The sequence below is a fragment of the Saccopteryx leptura genome, chromosome 6 (assembly GCF_036850995.1).
Source record: "Saccopteryx leptura isolate mSacLep1 chromosome 6, mSacLep1_pri_phased_curated, whole genome shotgun sequence".
NCBI classification, from domain to species: Eukaryota; Metazoa; Chordata; class Mammalia; order Chiroptera; family Emballonuridae; genus Saccopteryx; species Saccopteryx leptura.
In genome coordinates, this window is record NC_089508.1 from 155,997,502 (window position 1) to 156,015,649 (window position 18,148).

Sequence of the window (18,148 nt, forward strand, 5' to 3'; positions counted from 1 at the left end):
TTTGAGAAAATGGTTTTTTTTGTTTTGTTTTGTTTTGTTTTGTTTTGTGACAGAGACAGAGAGAGGGACAAATAGTAAGGGAGAGAGATGAGAAGCATCAGTTCTTCATTGTGGTACCTTAGTTGTTCATTGATTGCTTTTTCATGTTTGCCTTGACTGGGGGACTACAGCAGACCTAGTGACCCCTTGCTCAAGCTAGTGACTGGCCTTGGGCTCAATCTGGTGAGCCTTGCTCAAACCAGATGAGCCCCTGCTCAAGCCAGCAACCTCGGGGTTTCTAACCTGGGTCCTCGGCATCCCAGTCCAATGCTCCATCCACTGCAACCACCGCCTGGTCAGGCTGAGAAAACTTGTTTATATTATAGCTATAGCTGGATCCCCTTGGTAACTCCGCTCCATCCATTCCCACACTCAGACCCGGAAATCTGACATTTCTCCCTTCCCTGAGTTTTTATACTACTCCACCCGGGTGTGTACCTGTAAGAGCTGTGTGTGTGGTTTCGAAACACCCTATCTCAACCTCGTTAGGGAGCTCCACCACAAGAGGGCCCCTGTGGAAGCTACCAACCCTACCCACCTCTACTGACACTGGGCAGGAGGGGTATGGGTGGGAGCACTGGGGCCTGAAGGCTCCAGCAGCTTCTTCCCACTCCTTGTTTTCTTTTCCTTTGGATAAACCGCTGACGGAGTCCAGGCAGAGCCCCAAGGGCCTTAACTGGCAGTAGCTGCAAGGTGTTAGACCCTAGTGAGCTTCCCAACTGTGGCTTCCAGGCAGAACTGGCCTGGGGCTGGTATAGGGCGAGTAACTCAAAGACCTATCTGTCTTGTCTTTGCTCCTCAGAAGCTGGCAGGAGTGAAGCTGGGTAGGAATGCAGTGCCGAGGCTGGGGATGAAATCTCCATGCCCCCCCTTGAGCCACTGCTGACTATCAGCCTTTAGTTTTCCAGGTCTGGCCAGGGCTCTCCCGAGCTCACTCCTAAGCAGCACATTTACCCTTCTAGATAAGTCCTATAGAGAGCCACCCCAACTGCCAGTGACTGTCCTACCCCTCCTCGTTTGTGGAGGGTGGGAGCACAGGCTAGACCCCATGGAAGGGTCACCTCTCATGTTTCCTTTAGTCATTTCTGCTAGAACAAAGATCATCTTCTCACGGCCAGAGTGAAGGCACCCTTCACACGGAGTGAGGGGAGCTCTGAGCCACGCTACCAGCCACTTTGTTACAGGAAAGGTTCTTGGCAAGGTGTCACTAGCAAAACTGGTGGTCCCAGCTCCGCACTGGGCTGGAGACCCAGCATGGTGGAGAGAGGAATCTGGGAACACTGCTCCTTGGTCACCATGCTGGTTCACTACCAGCTAGTCTATGAAGACTGTTGCTGAGTGGTAGAGATCTTTGGCCAGGAACCCCAAAGGGTTGGATTCAAATCCAGATCTGTCACTACTTGCTGTGAGACCTCTGCAAGTCATTCAACATCTCAGGCTTACCTTCCCTCATCTGCAAAATCTGCACAGTCAAAAGTGGCTGGAAGCCTGGTGGGATTCTGGTGTGGGGGTGGACTCTGTAGGGTGCGAGGCATACAGTAGGCTTTTAGTCGTGGGAGCTGCCATCTCTAAATCTGCACCTTGGCTGTTTTCTTCCTGCCTTCTCTACAAAGCTTTGCTCCCAGGCGACCAAAATCTCTGAGCTCCTCAAATGCTTCCTTCCCCAAAGCCTTGATTTCCCAACTGCCAAAGATAGGCTGAGCTCAGAAGTCGCCTGGGCTCACAGTGGCTCTTGGATGGCTGGCACTATGGTGAGTGATTGCCTGGGGGCTTGAGGGGGAGGATGCCCTGCCATGGGGCTGCTGCAGAGTCCCCTGACAGTGTGTTGGTAGCATCATCTAGCAGCTTGGCTGCAACAGCTCCCGGAAGCTTGTGTTTTCCTCTAAAAACATCCTGTCCTGAGGGGCGTTCACCTCAAAGAGGAGGAAGGAAAACACAAACGAATGCATAGAAACCACTGGAGGCCGTGGGCCGGGCCACTCAGCTCAGTGAGGTTCAGCTAGCTCCGAGGGTGCCTTGGGGCTGGGCTGGGTCTAGAGCAGGCCTGTGGTTTGCCAAGGCTGCATGCAGGGACTCTGGTCGTGCCTCTGCTGTGGCAGGGCCCTGTTATCTGATGTCGAGGCCAGGCAGCTGGTGGACTGGCTACACGCACCTGGCAGGGCTCTGTGTAACCATGGCAACAGCCTTGTGCTGGCAGGCAGGACCAAAGCCTCCTGGTCCACAAGGGTGTGGCCCAGGCAACCCCCAGGCCTCTGGCTCCACTCAGGATTCAACCACGGCTCCATGTTCTGGGGTGGGCGTCTGGCACAAGGCGTCCAGCATGCTGTGGTTGGGGAGCTTTTGGGCTGTCCTATTGGGAGCACCATGTCCTGGACAGCAGAATTCAGAGTGGGGGCTGGGGTTAAAAGGCCATGAGCCCAGCTGCAGGTAGATCTGCAGAGGCAGGGTCTGCAGGAGCCCACAGATTGAGACCCACTTGATATACAGGCCAGTTCCTTTTGGAAGATTTTGGGGGACCTACTTCCCTTTGGGAAATTCATTCTCATAGTTCCAGGCCTTTGGGGAGCTTCTCACTTAACAATTGGCCAGACTCCTTAGCACTTAAGCACCATTGCTGCTGGACAGTGGACCAGACACTGAAGTTTAAGGGATCTGTGCGCTGCCTGGTAGATCTTGGAGCTGGGAGGGGGGCCTGTCTCCTGGCAGTGTGGGGAAGAGAAATGACAGCTGGAGAGGCTGTTTGTGCCAGGGCCATTATGTAGGGTTGTGTAGGGGAGCTGGGCCAACGAACTGAAACCTGGCCTGCACCATGCTCCCCAAAGCCACGGTCCTGGCATGGGCCTTGGTGTCTCTTTAGAGCAGGCATCCCCAAACTACGGCCCGCGGGCCGCATGCAGCCCCCTGAGGCCATTTATCCGGCCCCCCACCGCACTTCCGGAAGGGCCACCTCTTTCATTGGTGGTCAGTGAGAGGAGCACTGTATGTGGTGGCCCTCCAACGGTCTGAGGGACAGTGAACTGGCCCTCTGTGTAAAAAGTTTGGGGACCCCTGCTTTAGAGGAAGGGCTACTTTTCTAATTAGCAAAAAAGGTACTGTTTGAACTAGTGGTGGCCCTGGCTTTGTTGGTCCTAAAGGACATTCTCACTCCTAAAGGTATTGCGGACAGGCAGAAGACAGGGTAGGAGGAGGGTCTCAGGTGCCAGGCAGGATGTCCCTGACTCTGTGCAGTGGCCTCAGCTCCCATCTTCCTGTGTGCTACAGTAACCCAGTGTCCAGCCCCAGCCAGGGTGCTCTGTCCAGTGCTGCCACATTCTCCCTAAACACTGGCTCACACTTGTCAGGCCCCACCCACCCATACTGCTAGAGACCCAACTTTGAGGGCCCACCTTTCATTTATGTAATAGAAATATTGCAGGGTACAGTCTCAGACCTCAGGGAGGGCACGAAGACAGACAGGTTGAACAGACAGCAAAGTTGGGACATTGCTGAGCAGGGGACTCCTGCTCAAATGGGGAGGGTAGGAAAGGCTTCCAGAAAGAAGTCTCATTTACGATGAGGCCTGAAAGATGAACAGGAATTGACTAAGCCAAGTGAGGGAGAGCTTCCCAGACAGAGACCAGTGTGGACATTAGGGCCAGCAGTCCTCAGTGGCTGGCGTAGAGTGAGAGAAGGGGAGATGTGAGTGGCTGTCCGGCATCGCTGAAGACCGAGAGCCCATAAATGGGCCCCTAGCACTGACTGGATGGAAAATGGTCAGTCATGGTAAAATGGGAAGGATAATGCCTGCCTCTAATTGGTTGTCACATGTGACATTTATAATACTGCTTCACCTCTGCCTTGGTAGAGAGAACAGTAACTATCAATAGCCCACCTTTCTGTCTGGTCAGGCCCTGCCCCAGAAGGAAAAGCGGCTCAAGGTGTGAATCTGCCACTCGTTCTATGGGCTCAGGCCCAAGATCCTCTCTAGAGCTCTGGATCGGGTACTGGGAATCCTCAGGAGCTGGGAGCCCAGACTGAAGTCGGCTTCTGGCAGACGAGTGGGTGAGGCGTGCAGAGGCTGTCGGGGCACTGGGATCCTAGAGGCCTCCATCCGAGTTTCGGTGACTGTGCTCAGAACCTGGGTGGGCAGAGATGACTAACAGGCTGCCCTCTAGGACCCTCAAGTTGACCTCTGTACCTAGTGGGCATCTCTGCCTGTTGGGATTATAGAACCCCACACATCATAGCACTTTCCAAGCAAGTGACCTTTAGTCTTAGGTCAGCATGAGGAGCCAGCCTGGCAAAGAGAAGGAAGGAAGAAGGGTAGGCAGAGGTGCTGAGAGAGGAGCTGGGCAGCTGGCAGGAGAAGAGCAGGCCTGAGTGGCTGGGCATGGCTGGGATGTGGCTGTGCCTGGGTGAGCAGGGAGATGTGGGCTAGGGCCCCGAGGGCCATGTCAGTGATTGTCGGCAGGCAGGGGGTGTGGCCAGAACCCAAATAGTAGGGGTCCCAGAACCTGATGGAACATTTTTTTTCAGGGTCAGGGAAACACTGGCTCTGGTAACTGACCAACCAGGCTGGAGAAGGGAGAAATTGGCTTTAGGACTCAGGCCCTCTCCCCTGCTCCCCCTTGTTGTGTCCATGATAACCACAGAACCTTTGTAATACAGTGCATGGAATCCCAGCTCTGCCACTTCCAAGCTGTGTGACCTTGAGCAAGCTAGATACAGTATAACCTTCCTGTGCCTAACTTTCTCATCTAGCAAATGGGGATAACTATACCTATATCAAAGGGTTGTTTTAGGAGTATGAGTTGAATTCTGTAAAGTACTCAGAGCTATCCCTGGCACATGGTAAACACTTAGCTTGTCATTAATAGATGCTATTCTCTCAGTCTGGAACATTCTTTTGCCTGGCACATAGTAGGAGCTCAGTAAATATATACTGATTGAATATGTCTGCTGATAGCAACCAACTGAGAATCCTAGTGTGTGTTGGGGCATAGGGGATGGGTACTTCTCCTGGCACATTGCCCTGCAACAGGGAGGCCTTCTTGGTGGGAGGGTTTGGTCAGGCCCCACATGCTCCCCCAACCCCAGTTTTGAGGCCAGAGGAAGCAGCAACTTTCTTCGCTGGGAAAGTTGGGGCTCAAGCGTTTGGGGGTTTTCAGAGTCAACCGTCAGATGCAAGGGAGTTTCTCTGCTGGCGGTGGCAGAGGCTCTCAGGGTGCACACAGGCTATGAGCAGACCGCTGCGGTCTGCTGGGAAAATGCCGACTGTGTTTATTTTTCACCTGAGCCTGCAGGAAGTTTGTGTGTGTGTGTGGGGGGGGGGCAAGAAGGGGGGGGGGGGCAGCCCAGCCAGGCCCAAAATCATCTTCAGAGCAGAGGAGACCTACCTCCGGAGTCCCTCATTTCCACCTCTGCCTGTCCTGCCCTGCCCTTGGGCCCCTTCCTGGCTCCGGCCTGCTCAAGAAGAGGAGGGCATGCTGGGGCACCACAGTGAGGAATTTCCAGCCATGCACTAATGAAAATATAGTATTCTGTGATGAGGACCACGTCTTGGGTTGGGCATGGGGAAGCGCAGTAAGAGCAATGCAACAGCAAGGAAACACCACCGATAACAGACATGGAGCCCTAGACCTATCCTGGAATTTGGATGGGGTTTGGGGGAGGGATTCAGAGGGGGAGCTACAGGCAAAGGCAAAGAATGGAGGTCCTGGAGTGTCTTGATTAAGGAGTATGGACTACGCTTGAGTCATTCGTTTATAATTGTGCTGTGCTGCGAGCACGTAGTGAGTGTCCAGCTCAGTGCTCAGCACTGCCCTCAGAGGTGAGAAAGACAGACTTGTGCCATCAAGATACTCAGGGCTTGGTAGGGACAACCGACTCAGGCCTCCTTCCCTTGGAAGCTGGGTCCAGTCACCATCAGGAGAAGGAGAGGAGGGGAGCTCCCATCACTGGGCTCACACACACATACTATGCCTCAGACAACCGCACCCTGCTGTCTGGGCAGCCTGGCCCCAGGACAGCCTTGTGCTGAGGCTGTGGAGTGGGACGTTCCACTGGCTGAGGGGGGTGTAGGGCACTAGGCCCTATGCCAGACATTTCCCCCTGGCTACCACCGGGCTTGACTGGGGCGGAGAGTGAGGCCGAAGGGCAGCCTGATGAACATGGGAAGGACTGGCCAGGCCCTCAATGCCGTGCCCTGGAGCCCTGGCCACCTCAGGGCTCCAGCTGCCAGCAGGCTGTCTTCCCCACCCCTGCCCACCTGGTGCCTCTTCTGTGCTTTGGCTGCAGACTCCTGTTTAATGAGGCTTTTCCCCAGTTCCCAGGGAAGGCTGGTAGACAGGATGAACCCTTTGTCCACCAGGCAACACCCCATGCACCACCTCACTGCCCATCACACACATACATCCATACTACACCAGAGGCTGTAGACTGAGTTCAATTCTGCAGTTTCTTAGGCCTAGCCTGAGCTGGGCTGCAGCCTGGGACTTATCCAGCCTTGCCAAGGAGGGTCAGCTCTAGCCCTCAGGGCTTCCTGGCCAAAGCTAGCCCTCCTCAGAGATGTGGTGTGCTGAGAAACCAGTTATGGGATACATACCCCACACACCTTACTCTAGGCCAGCGGTTCTCAACCTGTGCGTCGAACGACCAAAACACAGGGGTCGCCTAAAGCCATCGGAAATACATATTTTATTTAAAAATGTATTGTATAATAAATATGTATTTTCCGATGGCTTTAGGCGACCCCTGTGTTTTGGTCGTTCGACCCCCGCCGGGGTCACGACCCACAGAATATGTATTTTCCTATGGCTTTAGGCGACCCCTGTGTTTTGGTCGTTCGACCCCCGCCGGGGTCGCAACCCACAGGTTGAGAACCGCTGCTCTAGGCAGAGTGCGACTCTGGGACTCTCTTGCTAGAGCTGGCAGCTTGGAGCCCAGGCTCTCCTCCTAAGACTTCCCAGGGTCAGAGTTGCCCACTCAGAGGCCAGAGAGCCAGAGCTAGGGCTGGATGACAGGGTCTTTTCTGGAGCAAGAGCTTAGACTCAAAAGCCCCCTGTGGTTTGGAGGGACTTGTGGAGGGTATTCATTTCACCTGTTGGGCCAGGACTCCAGGCATTTGTGCCCTAGGCAGTGAGTGGTGGAATGACTGCCACCATGAGTGCCCAGGCGCCTGAGGCTCAGTCATCCTGACTGCCATGAGCCTGGTCAGGGCTGATGCTGTTTGGTTATCACTGTCCTAGGAACCTATCAAGATAAAAAGGCCTCAGAGGTTTCCAGCAAGCTTCTCACTTTCATAGGCCCTCAGCTCCTGCTCCCCAAAACTCTACAGTGGTCGGCAAACTCAGTCAACAGAGCCAAATATCAACAGTATGATGATTGAAATTTCTTTTGAGAGCCAGATTTTTTAAACTTAAACTATATAGGTAGGTACATTGTTATTAACTTAATTAAGGTATTCCTTAGCTGGCCTTTGCTAAAAAACGTCACATGGTATTAGGTCGCATGTGGCTCGTGAGCCGCGGTTTGCCGACCACTGCTCTAGGATAAAGCAGGATTTTTGCATCTGGTAGCAGTGAGGTAGGTAGAGCTGATATTCTCATCCTTATTTTACAAGGGACAAACTGACCTAGGATCTCAGAGTGAAAGGTCAATGGAAAGGTCATTTCACACCATGGCACGTTTAAAAATGATCACTGGAGTAACTTGGAGGAGGCTGAAGCACCCATGGGAAGTCCTGGGCATAGTGAGCAAGGAGAGAGCAAAATAATGGGGTTAAAATAGGGGCCTGATCATGTAGAGCTTTGTAGGCCCGGGTAAGGCTGTTGGAGGCTCAAGCCAGAGGAGTGACATGATCTGATTTATGTGGCTGCCAGATGGAGGACTGGTTGAGGGGGCAGGAGGCTTCTGCAGTCATCTAGGTGAGAAGTGCCTATGGCTTGGACAAGGTGGGGGGACTAGGAGGAAGTGTTTGGGTTCTAGATATATTTTGAAAGTAAAACCATTAGAATTTGCTGACAAATTAGATATAGGTTATAAGAGAAGAGTCAAGGATGACTCCAAGGTGTTTGGTCTGAGCAGCTGGAAGAATAGAGTTGACATTAATTGATGAAGATAAGCAATTGAGGAAGGACATCAAAGGTTTTGCTTTGGACATATTTGGTCTGGGTAGCATTTTAGACCTCTGAGTAGAGTTTATGAGCAAGCGTTTGGAGAGGGGAGTTCTTGGACAAGTGAGGGCTGGAGATAGAAATGTGGAGTCACCTGACCAGGCGGTGGCGCAGTGGATAAGCATCAGACTGGGATGCGGAGGACCCAGGTTAGAGACCCTGAGGTCACCAGTTTGAACACGGGCTCATCTGGTTTGAGCAAAGCTCACCAGCTTGGACCCAGGGTCGCTGGCTTGGGCAGGGGGTTACTTGGTCTGCTGAAGGCCCATGGTCAAGGCACATATGAGAAAGCAATCAATGAACAACTAAGGTGTCGCAATGAAAAACTGATGATTGATGCTTCTCATCTCTCTCCATTCCTGTCTGTCTCTATCTGTCCCTCTCTCTGACTCTCTGTCTCTGTAAAAAAAAAGGTAGAGTCATCAGATGAAAATGCTTAAAGCCAGGAGCTTGTATGAGAACACCTTGGAAGTGAGGGTAGATAGAGAGCCAAGGGTCAATTTTGGGTCAGGTCAGGAAAGGGATGAAGAGGCAAAAACAAGGCTGAAAATGAGTAGCCTGTGAGTTTGAAGGACAATCAGGTGCGTGTGGCATTTTGGAAGCCTAGTGAAGAAACTATTTCAAAGAGGAAGGAGAGTCTGACCATGCCGTGGTGGCGCAGTGGATAGAGCCTCAGACTGGGACTCCATCTTGAGAGTACGTAGGCTTGCCGGCTTGAGCGAGGGATCATAGACATGACCCCATGGTCGCTGGCTTGAGCAAGGGGTCATTCTCCCTGCTGTAGTGCGCCCCCCTCCCCCAGCCATCAAGGCAAATATGAGAAAGCAGTCAGTAAACAACTAAGGAGCTGCAACGAAGAACTGATGCTTCTCATCTCTCTCCTTTCCTGTCTGTCCCTCTCTCTGTCTCTGTTTAAAAAGGGGGGGGGGAGGGGATCAATTGTGTCCAGTGCTGCTGAGAGGTCAGGAAACATGAAGACTGAGAATGGACCACTGAGTTCAGCAACATGGAAGTCATGGAGACCTTGACAAAAGTCATCCAGTGAAGTGACAGGGCAAAAGACTGGCTAGTTTGAAGGGAGGATGAGAGCTGAGAACTGGAGGCAGTGAATTCAAACAGGTCTGCTGAGGTTTGCAAAGAAGGGAGGTGAGACATGATATGACAGCTGGGGGAGGATTTACAGGTTGGAGAAATGACAGCTAGTGGGTATCCTGGTGGGAATGAGACTGGGCTAGCAGGGTGCTCGGCACAGTGCCTGGTATTGGCAGGTCCTCGGTATGTGAAGGATTTCACGTGTGTCCACATAGCCCACAGCTGTCCCAGCCCACTCCTCTTTCCAGCCACCTGCAGGCCTGAGGATCCTACATCCTACCTTCCATCCCTACACGTACAGCTAAACTGTCATAAGGTGTTTGAATTCAAGGCTGGAAATAAAAATTAGCCTGAGAGTAGCATGAGACTCCCCCAGCTTGCTCAGGAAGCCTGACCTCGGAACAGCAACAGGACAGTCACAACATCCAAGGCCTGAGGACGCATGGTCCTGTCATCACCCTCCCCAGGTGATTCTGCCAGTGGGCTGCCAGGAGTGCCTGCCATCTCCAGGCTACTCCCTATTTGGCAAAATGAGGCCAAAGTGTCTGGCATGTGTGAGGCCCAGCACTGGAGGGAAGCACTGTGAGCAGCATTTCCTCTGCAGCTATGAAGGCTCTCTAGCATGAATAAAGGGCTTTCTACATGTCCCTTCTTCACGTGACACCTAAGTCATTGAACTCTTGGGTATTGTCTGGTTTTATCCTTACAATCCTCTGATCACCTACATTTTATAAGGAAATGGACGCTCAGATATTGTAGTGAACTCTTGAAGGCTGCACAATAAGAACGAGGATCTGAACAAGGTTGACCTTCTCTTGGTCAAGTTCACAGCGGAGAGCCCTCCCTGGGGCTGACAGAGGAAAGCTCACTTGCCCTACCCAGAGGCTAGGAGGGGGCTCTAGTCAGTGGTAAGGCATTGGGCTCAGGAAGGAGCTATGGTGCCATATCCACATCAGTTGCAAAGGAAGAGCCACCACTATAGGGGTATCGGCCCTGTGTGCATGAGGACAAATGAAAGGCTGCTTCTGGCGGGCAGATGGGTGAGCAGGAGACTGTTAGGTGGCAGTGTAAGCACCTTCCTCAAGCCTTGAGGGGAAGGGTACAGCTTGTAACCCAGCCTTGAATTCTCCTGGAGGCAGGAATGTGGGAAAGATGGTGGTCAGGGTTATTGTTGGGAGTTGGGGGAAGCGTGTGCCCACCTTGTAGCTTCACACTTTGGCTATATGCAGTTCATACCCTGCCTTCCCTGTATCCTCACCCTGGACATCCAACAGCCAAGCCTCCTCACCATGAGCTATCTAACCCTTCCCTAAACCTGGTGATAAGTGATCATGAACCTCAGCCATTACACAGAAAATTGAAGGAGTCTGGCTAAATTCAACTATTGGGAAATTTCACCTACAGGGTAGGAAGGAGCCCAGGCCACAACTTAATGACTGTCTTGCCCCAGAGATGTCCTGTTTATTCTGTGTCATGGGTCAGAAGTCACTCAGCTGTGCTCATAGCTAGCAGCATCCCCACAGATGGACTTCCTGAGTGGAAGCTGAGCCTCGGTTGTAGATGGTGTCTTTCGGGCCCTAGCCCACATAGATGTGCGCTGAGGATATGCAGAGGTGGGCCTTGGCCATAAGCAACAACACCCTGTACCTGGGTCGCACGGGGAGCCCCCTTCTCAGCCTGAGTCATCTCATAACAGATCCATGTGACTAGTGTGAAAAGTAAGAGTCCTGTGGTGCTGAGGAAACAGGAAGTGTGGGGCTAGGCAGGCTGACCCTGGAGGGAGCCTGCCCCCACCTGGTCTGTCCCTGAGTTAGAGCACTGAGGGGGATTCTTCGCTGTGTCAATAACCTGTTAAGCCTGAGGTGGGACAAAGTCAGACTCAACACCCCTAATTTGGGGGCTGGAGGAGGAACTAAAGCTCCTAGGGTAGGCAAGGTCCTCAGACCATGTCCTGATGTATGGGGCTAGAAGCTGTGAGCAAGTCATAGGGCCTAAGAGACAGGGATGTCTGAAACCAGGAGGTAGGAATAATTTCCTGGACAGGGGAGTCCTCCTGGAACTGAGTGCACAGAAAGACTGAGAAGTTCTCTACGAGGTAGGACTGCTTGGGCAAAGTCTGGGAGTGGGGGGCAGGAGGGCTGGACCACTGTACTCAGCTTGGTTTAAGTGGTGCCCCCTCCTGTGAGGCCTATGGTTTTGACCACCCCCATTTTCCTTTGACAATTGGGTTGCCCACACACACAGTTAATTGGGGCCCTGCTATATGTAGCCCCCAGCCCTGTGCCTCCCTCCCTCAAATATCCCCACATTCACCCATCCTCCTCATTTTTCAGCATAACAAGGCCAGTCAGCCCACTCATGGCATCCCCCAACTCTCTCCTCTCTATGAACATTTCAGCAGCCCACATCCCACACCTGCACCGGCTGACATCAACCAGAAGCAAGGTACAGACCCGGGATGGGGAGGGGCCCAGTGAGACAGGTGGCTGGGCCCTTTATACAACTGGAGAATCTGGGGCTGTGTAAAATCAGGGCCCCTCAAAATGCCAGAAAGATGGATCGGGGGACCTGGGGGTACCAGAGGGCTGGAGTAGGTGGTGCCAAGTCAAAATGTGAAGGATTCAGGTTGAGGTAGGAACCTAAATCCTGAGAGACCTCCCAACGCCATTGTGAGAGTAGTCAGATGTAAAAAGCTGTTAACTATAAAACTTGTATAGCCTTTCCCTCCCCCAGTGAGAAAATGGAAAGTGGTGGTTGTGATGGCTGATTCACCTCAGCCTCAGGCAAAGTCATTCTGAAATCAGCCACTGTTGACTGTGGGAAACCTACTGACTCAAAGGGGTTGGGGGTGGCTTGGAGCCCTGGGTCCACAGGCCAGGTTCCCCCAGACTAGGGGACTCCCAATAGAGACTAGCATTGGCAAGGCCTGGCCTCCAATTCCTGAATGACTCCACCTCTGCCACTGGCCAGCCAGTGTCCTTAGGCAAGTCACCCAACCCATTTGCCCTTGGTTCCCTAGCCTGTAAATGCAGCAGTTATGACACTGGGAGAGTCCCCGAACAAAGCTGAATGTCTGGCACTCTAGCAGGGGTGGGGTCGTAGAGGACTGCACAGGAGGCTCTAGGATGCAGTCATTGGCTAAAGTGGCCTCTGAGTCAGGCTAGCTCACTTACTTGGCCCCTCTCCACTGCAGTTCACAGGCCTCTGCAGACACCTGACCTCTCTGGTTTCTACTCTCTGACCTCAGGCAGCATGGGACAGCTCCCTCACACTGTGAGCTGGTGAGTGTGGGCCCAGTGGGAAAGGGGCACCTTCTATTTCCTCCTCCATCCTGTGCTGAGCACCCTGCTGCCAGCTCTGTATAGATAGCAGGGCTGGCCAACAGCTTTATGCACTCCCCATGTAGCCGAATATACTCCCTCTGGGAAGACAGGAGACTAGGCTATGGTCTGTAGTCCTTGAACTCTGTTTCAATGTCTGAGACTTGAATGAGAACCCTGAGTTGCTCAGGGCCATATGAGTATGTGAGGAAGAAAAGGCCTTCTCAGGGAGTAATAGCATGAATGGCCCTAAGAGAGAGGCTATTGCTTCTCAGCCACTTGGTGGGGAGGAGGATACTTCCTACGACTAGCCTCAATGCCTACTGCCGGCTGGTCTCTTCCTTTGCTGAGCTGCTTAAGGGTCAGGGTCCCTTCTTGTGCCTAAGGTGCCTGCTTAAGCCCAAGCCCCTGACCAGTCTGCGTGGAGAGCCTATTAAAGCTGGGCCAAGAGAACAGCCTGACCCCAAGTCAGTGGGCAGAAAAGCCTGTCTTCAGCTGGAGTTGGGTTTGACAGGTTACTTGGACCTTTGCTCAGCAACAGCAGTGTGACTTGGGAAGGTCTTTAGCCGCTCTGGCCTGGGCAGTCACTTAATAGCAGGAAAGGTTGGCTTCCTAAGAAGGCAGGGTAGGCCAGAGGCCCAACCTAGGGAACTTCTTGTCCCTTTCCACTTGCGTTTTCTCTATGTTAAGCTCATCCCTCTATTTCTAGGTTCTCCTTGGACACAGCTGCATTCTGAATACAAACCAGGGCTAACCCCACAAGTACCCCCATATTTGAAGTGTGCCAGGCAAGGATCAGACACCAGAGAAGCATTGCTGAAGCTGGCTGATCCTCAGGTCCCGACCCTGGCAGAACTCAGTATGTCTAGTGCACAACCCAGACAAAAAGCCAGCCAATTAATTACAAGGCACTGTCAGCAGTGCTCTGACTGAGGACTGGAGGGGCACCTCATCTGGCTTGTGATCTCAAGGGCTTTCAGGAAAAAGTGTCATTTAGGATTACCAGAAGCTAAAGCAGGCAAAGTGGGGCAGAATAACAATCCTGACAGTGTCAACAGTGGGTGCAAAGGCCTCAGGGCAGGTATTAACCCTGTTTTGACAGAGACATTTCATTTCAGGAGGCAAGGCTGACCTGGCTCCCAGGAGAATGCTGCCATTTCTACCTCTCAAGCACTGGTACAAGCCTGTAGAGGGAACTAGGTGCAGCATAGGTTGCCCTCTGGTGGCAGATGCTTAAAACACACACTGGAGTGGCTCATGCAGCTGATTTGCCTCGCAATCCTATGGGTCAGGCCTGAGCATGGAGGGAAGTCCTTACCCACATAGGGCCAGTAGCCAGACTGCTAACAGCTATCTCTCCCAACCACAGGCCCAGCCCTCCTCTCTACCCCCTGTCCCCTTCCTGCGGATATAGACAGCACTTCCCTGCCCCCACTGCAGCCCCTGGCGCCCCTTACCCCAGGTGAGTCCCCTACCCTGCAAGCCAGGCTCCTGCTTCTTGTTGCCCAGGCTTCAGTGCCCACACAAGGCCATGCCCAGGCCACTGCTTGTTCTGTGTTAGTTGTTTGTCCATCCGTCTGCCCGTCATTCTGTAGCCCCTTGCTGCCCTGTGCCTGAGAATAAAGCCAGTGGCACTGCAGGAGGCCTAAGCCCAGGCCAGACTGCAGTAGAGCACCACAGAGCAGTTAAGGACAGTGGATGCACATGTGTGCTTGTGTTCCTGCCTTTGTGCATGCATGAGTCAGTGCGTGTGCAGGTGTGTATGCACGCACCATTGTACTGCATCCCTGCTGAGGGAAGGGCTCTCCCAGGCATTCCCTAAGCTCCACCCAAGCTGAGGCAGCATTTTTTACATGTGCCTCCAACCTCTGGCCTGCTCAGGGACTCCATCTCTGTGTAAGCAGCAAGGGGCAGAGTGATACTCATAGAATAGCAAGAAAGTGAAGTGGGATGTGTGCATATATGTGTGTCCCTTTATTTAGCTCCCTTCCTTAGTGATAGATCCATGCTAAGGATGGAACAGGAATTTAGCAGACATTTCCAGCCCTATGGAGCTCACAGCCAGTGTAGACAGTATAGAAATAGCATCAGCAGTTGAATGGGCTATGCTATGTGGGTCTGAAACCCCACGGGGAGACCCCAGCCAGATCCAATGGGTCACAGACGGCTTCATAAAAAGGGTTAACATCTCCTGCATGAGGGTGACAAAGGGAACAGCAGTAGTTGGGGATGACTGGGGTGGGAAGTGATGGGAAACAGGAAAAGATGGAACTAGAAATGTAGGGGAGTTTCAGCAAAAGCAGCCAGGAGCACTCAGGTGTTTTTAACAACTTTTTTTTTTTTTCTTCTGAGACAGAGAGAGCGAGATATAGAGGGACAGACAGACAGGAACAGAGAGAGATGAAAAGCATCAATCATTCGTTTTTCGTTGTGGCACTTTAGTTCATTGATTGCTTTCTCATATGTGCCTTGACCGAGGGCCTTCAGCAGACCGAGTAACCCCTTGCTCAAGCCAGAGACCCTGGGTCCAAGCTGGTGAGCTTTTGCTTAAACTAGATGAGCCCGTGCACACTCAGGTATTTTTAAAAGGTCACTCTGGCTGTTGTGCAGGGAGAGTACTAGAGGAGTTGGTAAGGAGAGTGAGGAAACCCACAGAGCAGTCACAGGCTCATGAGGCTGAGCAGGTAAAGGCAAGAGGTGACAAGGGGAGATATTCAAAAGCTATTTAGGATTTAATTTAGTAACCCCTAAATGATGTACATGTAGATTTTTGCAATGTTGTCTGTGTAATGTGTACTTGAATGCAGGCCAAAATAGGGCAGTGGGTGGGTATCTGTTCACCTGTCTTTGTTTACTCTGCAGGGCCTGTGTGTCAGGGTCCGGCCTGTACACACCTGGCTCAATGTTAACTCTCTTCTGTCTCTAGGTTCACCCATCCACCGCTGATGCTAGGTTCCGGTGTACCTGGTCACCCAGCAGCCATTCCCCACCCAGCCATTGTGCCCACCTCAGGGAAGCAGGATCTGCAGCCCTATGATCGCAGCCTGTGAGTGAAAAGGCACACAATGGGAAAGAGGGAGGGAAACAGGTGAGCAGACCTCAGGCTCGCATCTATTTGTCAGCCAGGATACATGTTTCTTCCAGGAGTCCCAAGTCTTGCTGCCTGGAAGCTCCAAGGACTGCCACAGGCCTCTGGTCAAATTATCTTGTGGCTCTTCCCACTGACCACTGTTTTTTGAGTCTCAGAAACAGGAGGGAGTGGGTGGAGTGGGAAACAAGGATTTGGTATGAGCCAAGGTGGGATAAGCTGAGAAATCCCTACACATTTTCTCACTTAGCTGTACTATTCCTATAAGGAACAGTTACTTAACTCTGCTCACCCGTTTTGAATCAGCTATAAAAAAATAAGACTGCATTTTTAAAGCCCAGGTATCCATGTACTTACACATGCACTGGACACACTAGAGGAGGGTGGTAGCATTAGGTGGGCATGTAGGAGCTCCCAAGTGATCTGGACATGTGCCCCTTAGGAAGACGCAGGCAGAATCCAAGGCAGAGAAGGAGGCCAAGAAGCCAACTATCAAGAAGCCACTCAATGCCTTCATGCTGTACATGAAAGAGATGCGAGCCAAGGTCATTGCAGAGTGCACACTCAAGGAGAGTGCTGCCATTAACCAGATCCTGGGCCGCAGGGTGAGGCCATGGGCAAGTGGGCTGGTAAGGGCAGCCCCTGATCACCTTCAGCTTGGTGCAGTCTGCTGACTCCCTGATGCACCCCATCTGCCCCTCCTTTCCCTTTGCAGTGGCACGCACTGTCACGGGAAGAGCAGGCCAAGTATTACGAGCTGGCCCGCAAGGAGAGGCAGCTGCACATGCAGCTATATCCAGGCTGGTCGGCGCGGGACAACTACGTGAGTGGCCAACAACACACAGGGATGAGTAGGGAACCGTACCAGGCCACAGTTGCAGCAGGGAAGGCAGGCTTACTGTCCTGAAGGCACAGATGAGGGGAAGTGGTAGACTGGAGGGCCCAAGGCCTGCCATAGCTAGCTCAGAAAAGGGTCAAGCAAGGGGAGCTGCCCCTAAAGGTAGGCCCATGTCCTGTTTTCCACCCAGGATCTACTCCCACATAGGATTGTTGCCCAGTAACTTACTGGAGCTCATAAGCAGAAGGGGGGGAAGGGACCTGGTAGTTACCTCTTCCATTTAAAATGGATATGTATGGGAAAGGGAGGAGGCCCCTAACTGGCCACGGTTTAGTAAGCAAGAACTGTAATCAGGAAACACTAGGGCCCTGGTCGGCAAACTGTGGCTTGTGACCCACACGTGGCTCTTTTGCCCCTTGAGTGTGGCTCTTTCACAAAATACCACGTGCGGGTACTACCTTGATAAGAAATGTACCTACCTATATAGTTTAAAGAGTTTGTCTCTCAAGAGAAATTTCAATCGTTGTACTGTTGATATTTGGCTCTGTTGACTAACGAGTTTGCTGACCACTGCACTAGGGCCCCCAAGTAGAAAGAAACTGGGCTTGGAATCCCAGTGGCAGCCAGGCTAGGCAGCAGGCTGCACGTATCCCAACCACCTGCTCACTGGGCTTAGTGTCCACCTCCCAGATGTGAGGATCTCTCCCTTTGTTTACTGCAGGGGAAGAAGAAGAGGCGTTCCAGGGAAAAGCATCAAGAATCCAACACAGGTGAGCCCTTCCTCCTGTAGTAGTGGAGGTGCCTCTCCAGGTCCCCATTTGACAAGCATCACTGCTCTGGCCCAGAGGGAGGGGCAGAGTCCTCAGCTACAAACCTTTAGTGCCTGGTCCCTGGGCCCCCTGGAAACAAAGCCTGCATCTGACAAGTGAAATCCCCACTTGAGGAACACATATACTGAGTCCTAAGGAAGACCAGCAGAAGCCAATTCACATAGCATTGGTGAGTGGGCCCACCACACCCTCACCACCTTTGCTAGCCCTGCCTTGCTCACAGCTAGCAAGGGAAAGTTAGTGAGGAACTGACCATATGATCCATGCTAAACCCAAACACTAGCATCCTAGTTAGTTCTGAGGTGGACAGCACACTATCTGGATGGACACTGAGCCAGACCTTATGCCTAGGCTCAGTAGTCATACAGCCTGCTAGCTGGTGCCCAGCAATTCTGTCACATCTCACCCTACCACACCGTCTTATTCTTCATGGCAGTTAAGTGCTCTGTGTAGGACCTACGGAACTCACACTGCTTTAAGTCTCCTCCCTGTGGATTCCTGGGTGGGTTCCTGCCCCAACTCTGATCCACATTCATGAATGACTTTCTCAGCTGTGCTGCCCTCTCACGCTGTAACAGGCAGGGCAGTCCTCAGCCCTTTTTCTGAGGTTAAAGAATGAGCTTTACTTTCCATCTGGGAAAGTGCATAGAATAGGCTTAAGTTACAGCATGAGGGGATATGGGTCAGTCAGGGCATTGGCAAAAAGGAAAGGAAAAAGAAAGATAAAATGGCAGGGAGTTTTGGGGTGAAGGCAGCCCTAAGGCAGAAGAGGCTGAATCTGGAACCAC

At 52.4% G+C, this 18,148-nt stretch overlaps 1 protein-coding gene across 3 annotated transcripts in view; it reads left to right on the forward strand.

Moving 5' to 3' along the window:
* Positions 1-18,148, forward strand: part of TCF7 (transcription factor 7) — a 35,001-nt gene that overhangs the window by 12,711 nt on the left and 4,142 nt on the right. For 2 of the 3 annotated variants that reach the window (XM_066343555.1, XM_066343554.1), the window contains exons 4-10: positions 11,618-11,729; positions 12,478-12,565; positions 13,974-14,066; positions 15,531-15,650; positions 16,135-16,297; positions 16,408-16,515; positions 17,252-17,300. In XM_066343555.1, coding sequence (XP_066199652.1) covers positions 11,618-11,729; positions 12,478-12,565; positions 13,974-14,066; positions 15,531-15,650; positions 16,135-16,297; positions 16,408-16,515; positions 17,252-17,300 — 733 coding nt within the window. The remainder of the gene's footprint in view (positions 1-11,617; positions 11,730-12,477; positions 12,566-13,973; positions 14,067-15,530; positions 15,651-16,134; positions 16,298-16,407; positions 16,516-17,251; positions 17,301-18,148) is intronic. The other variant, XM_066343556.1, reaches the window with a different exon arrangement.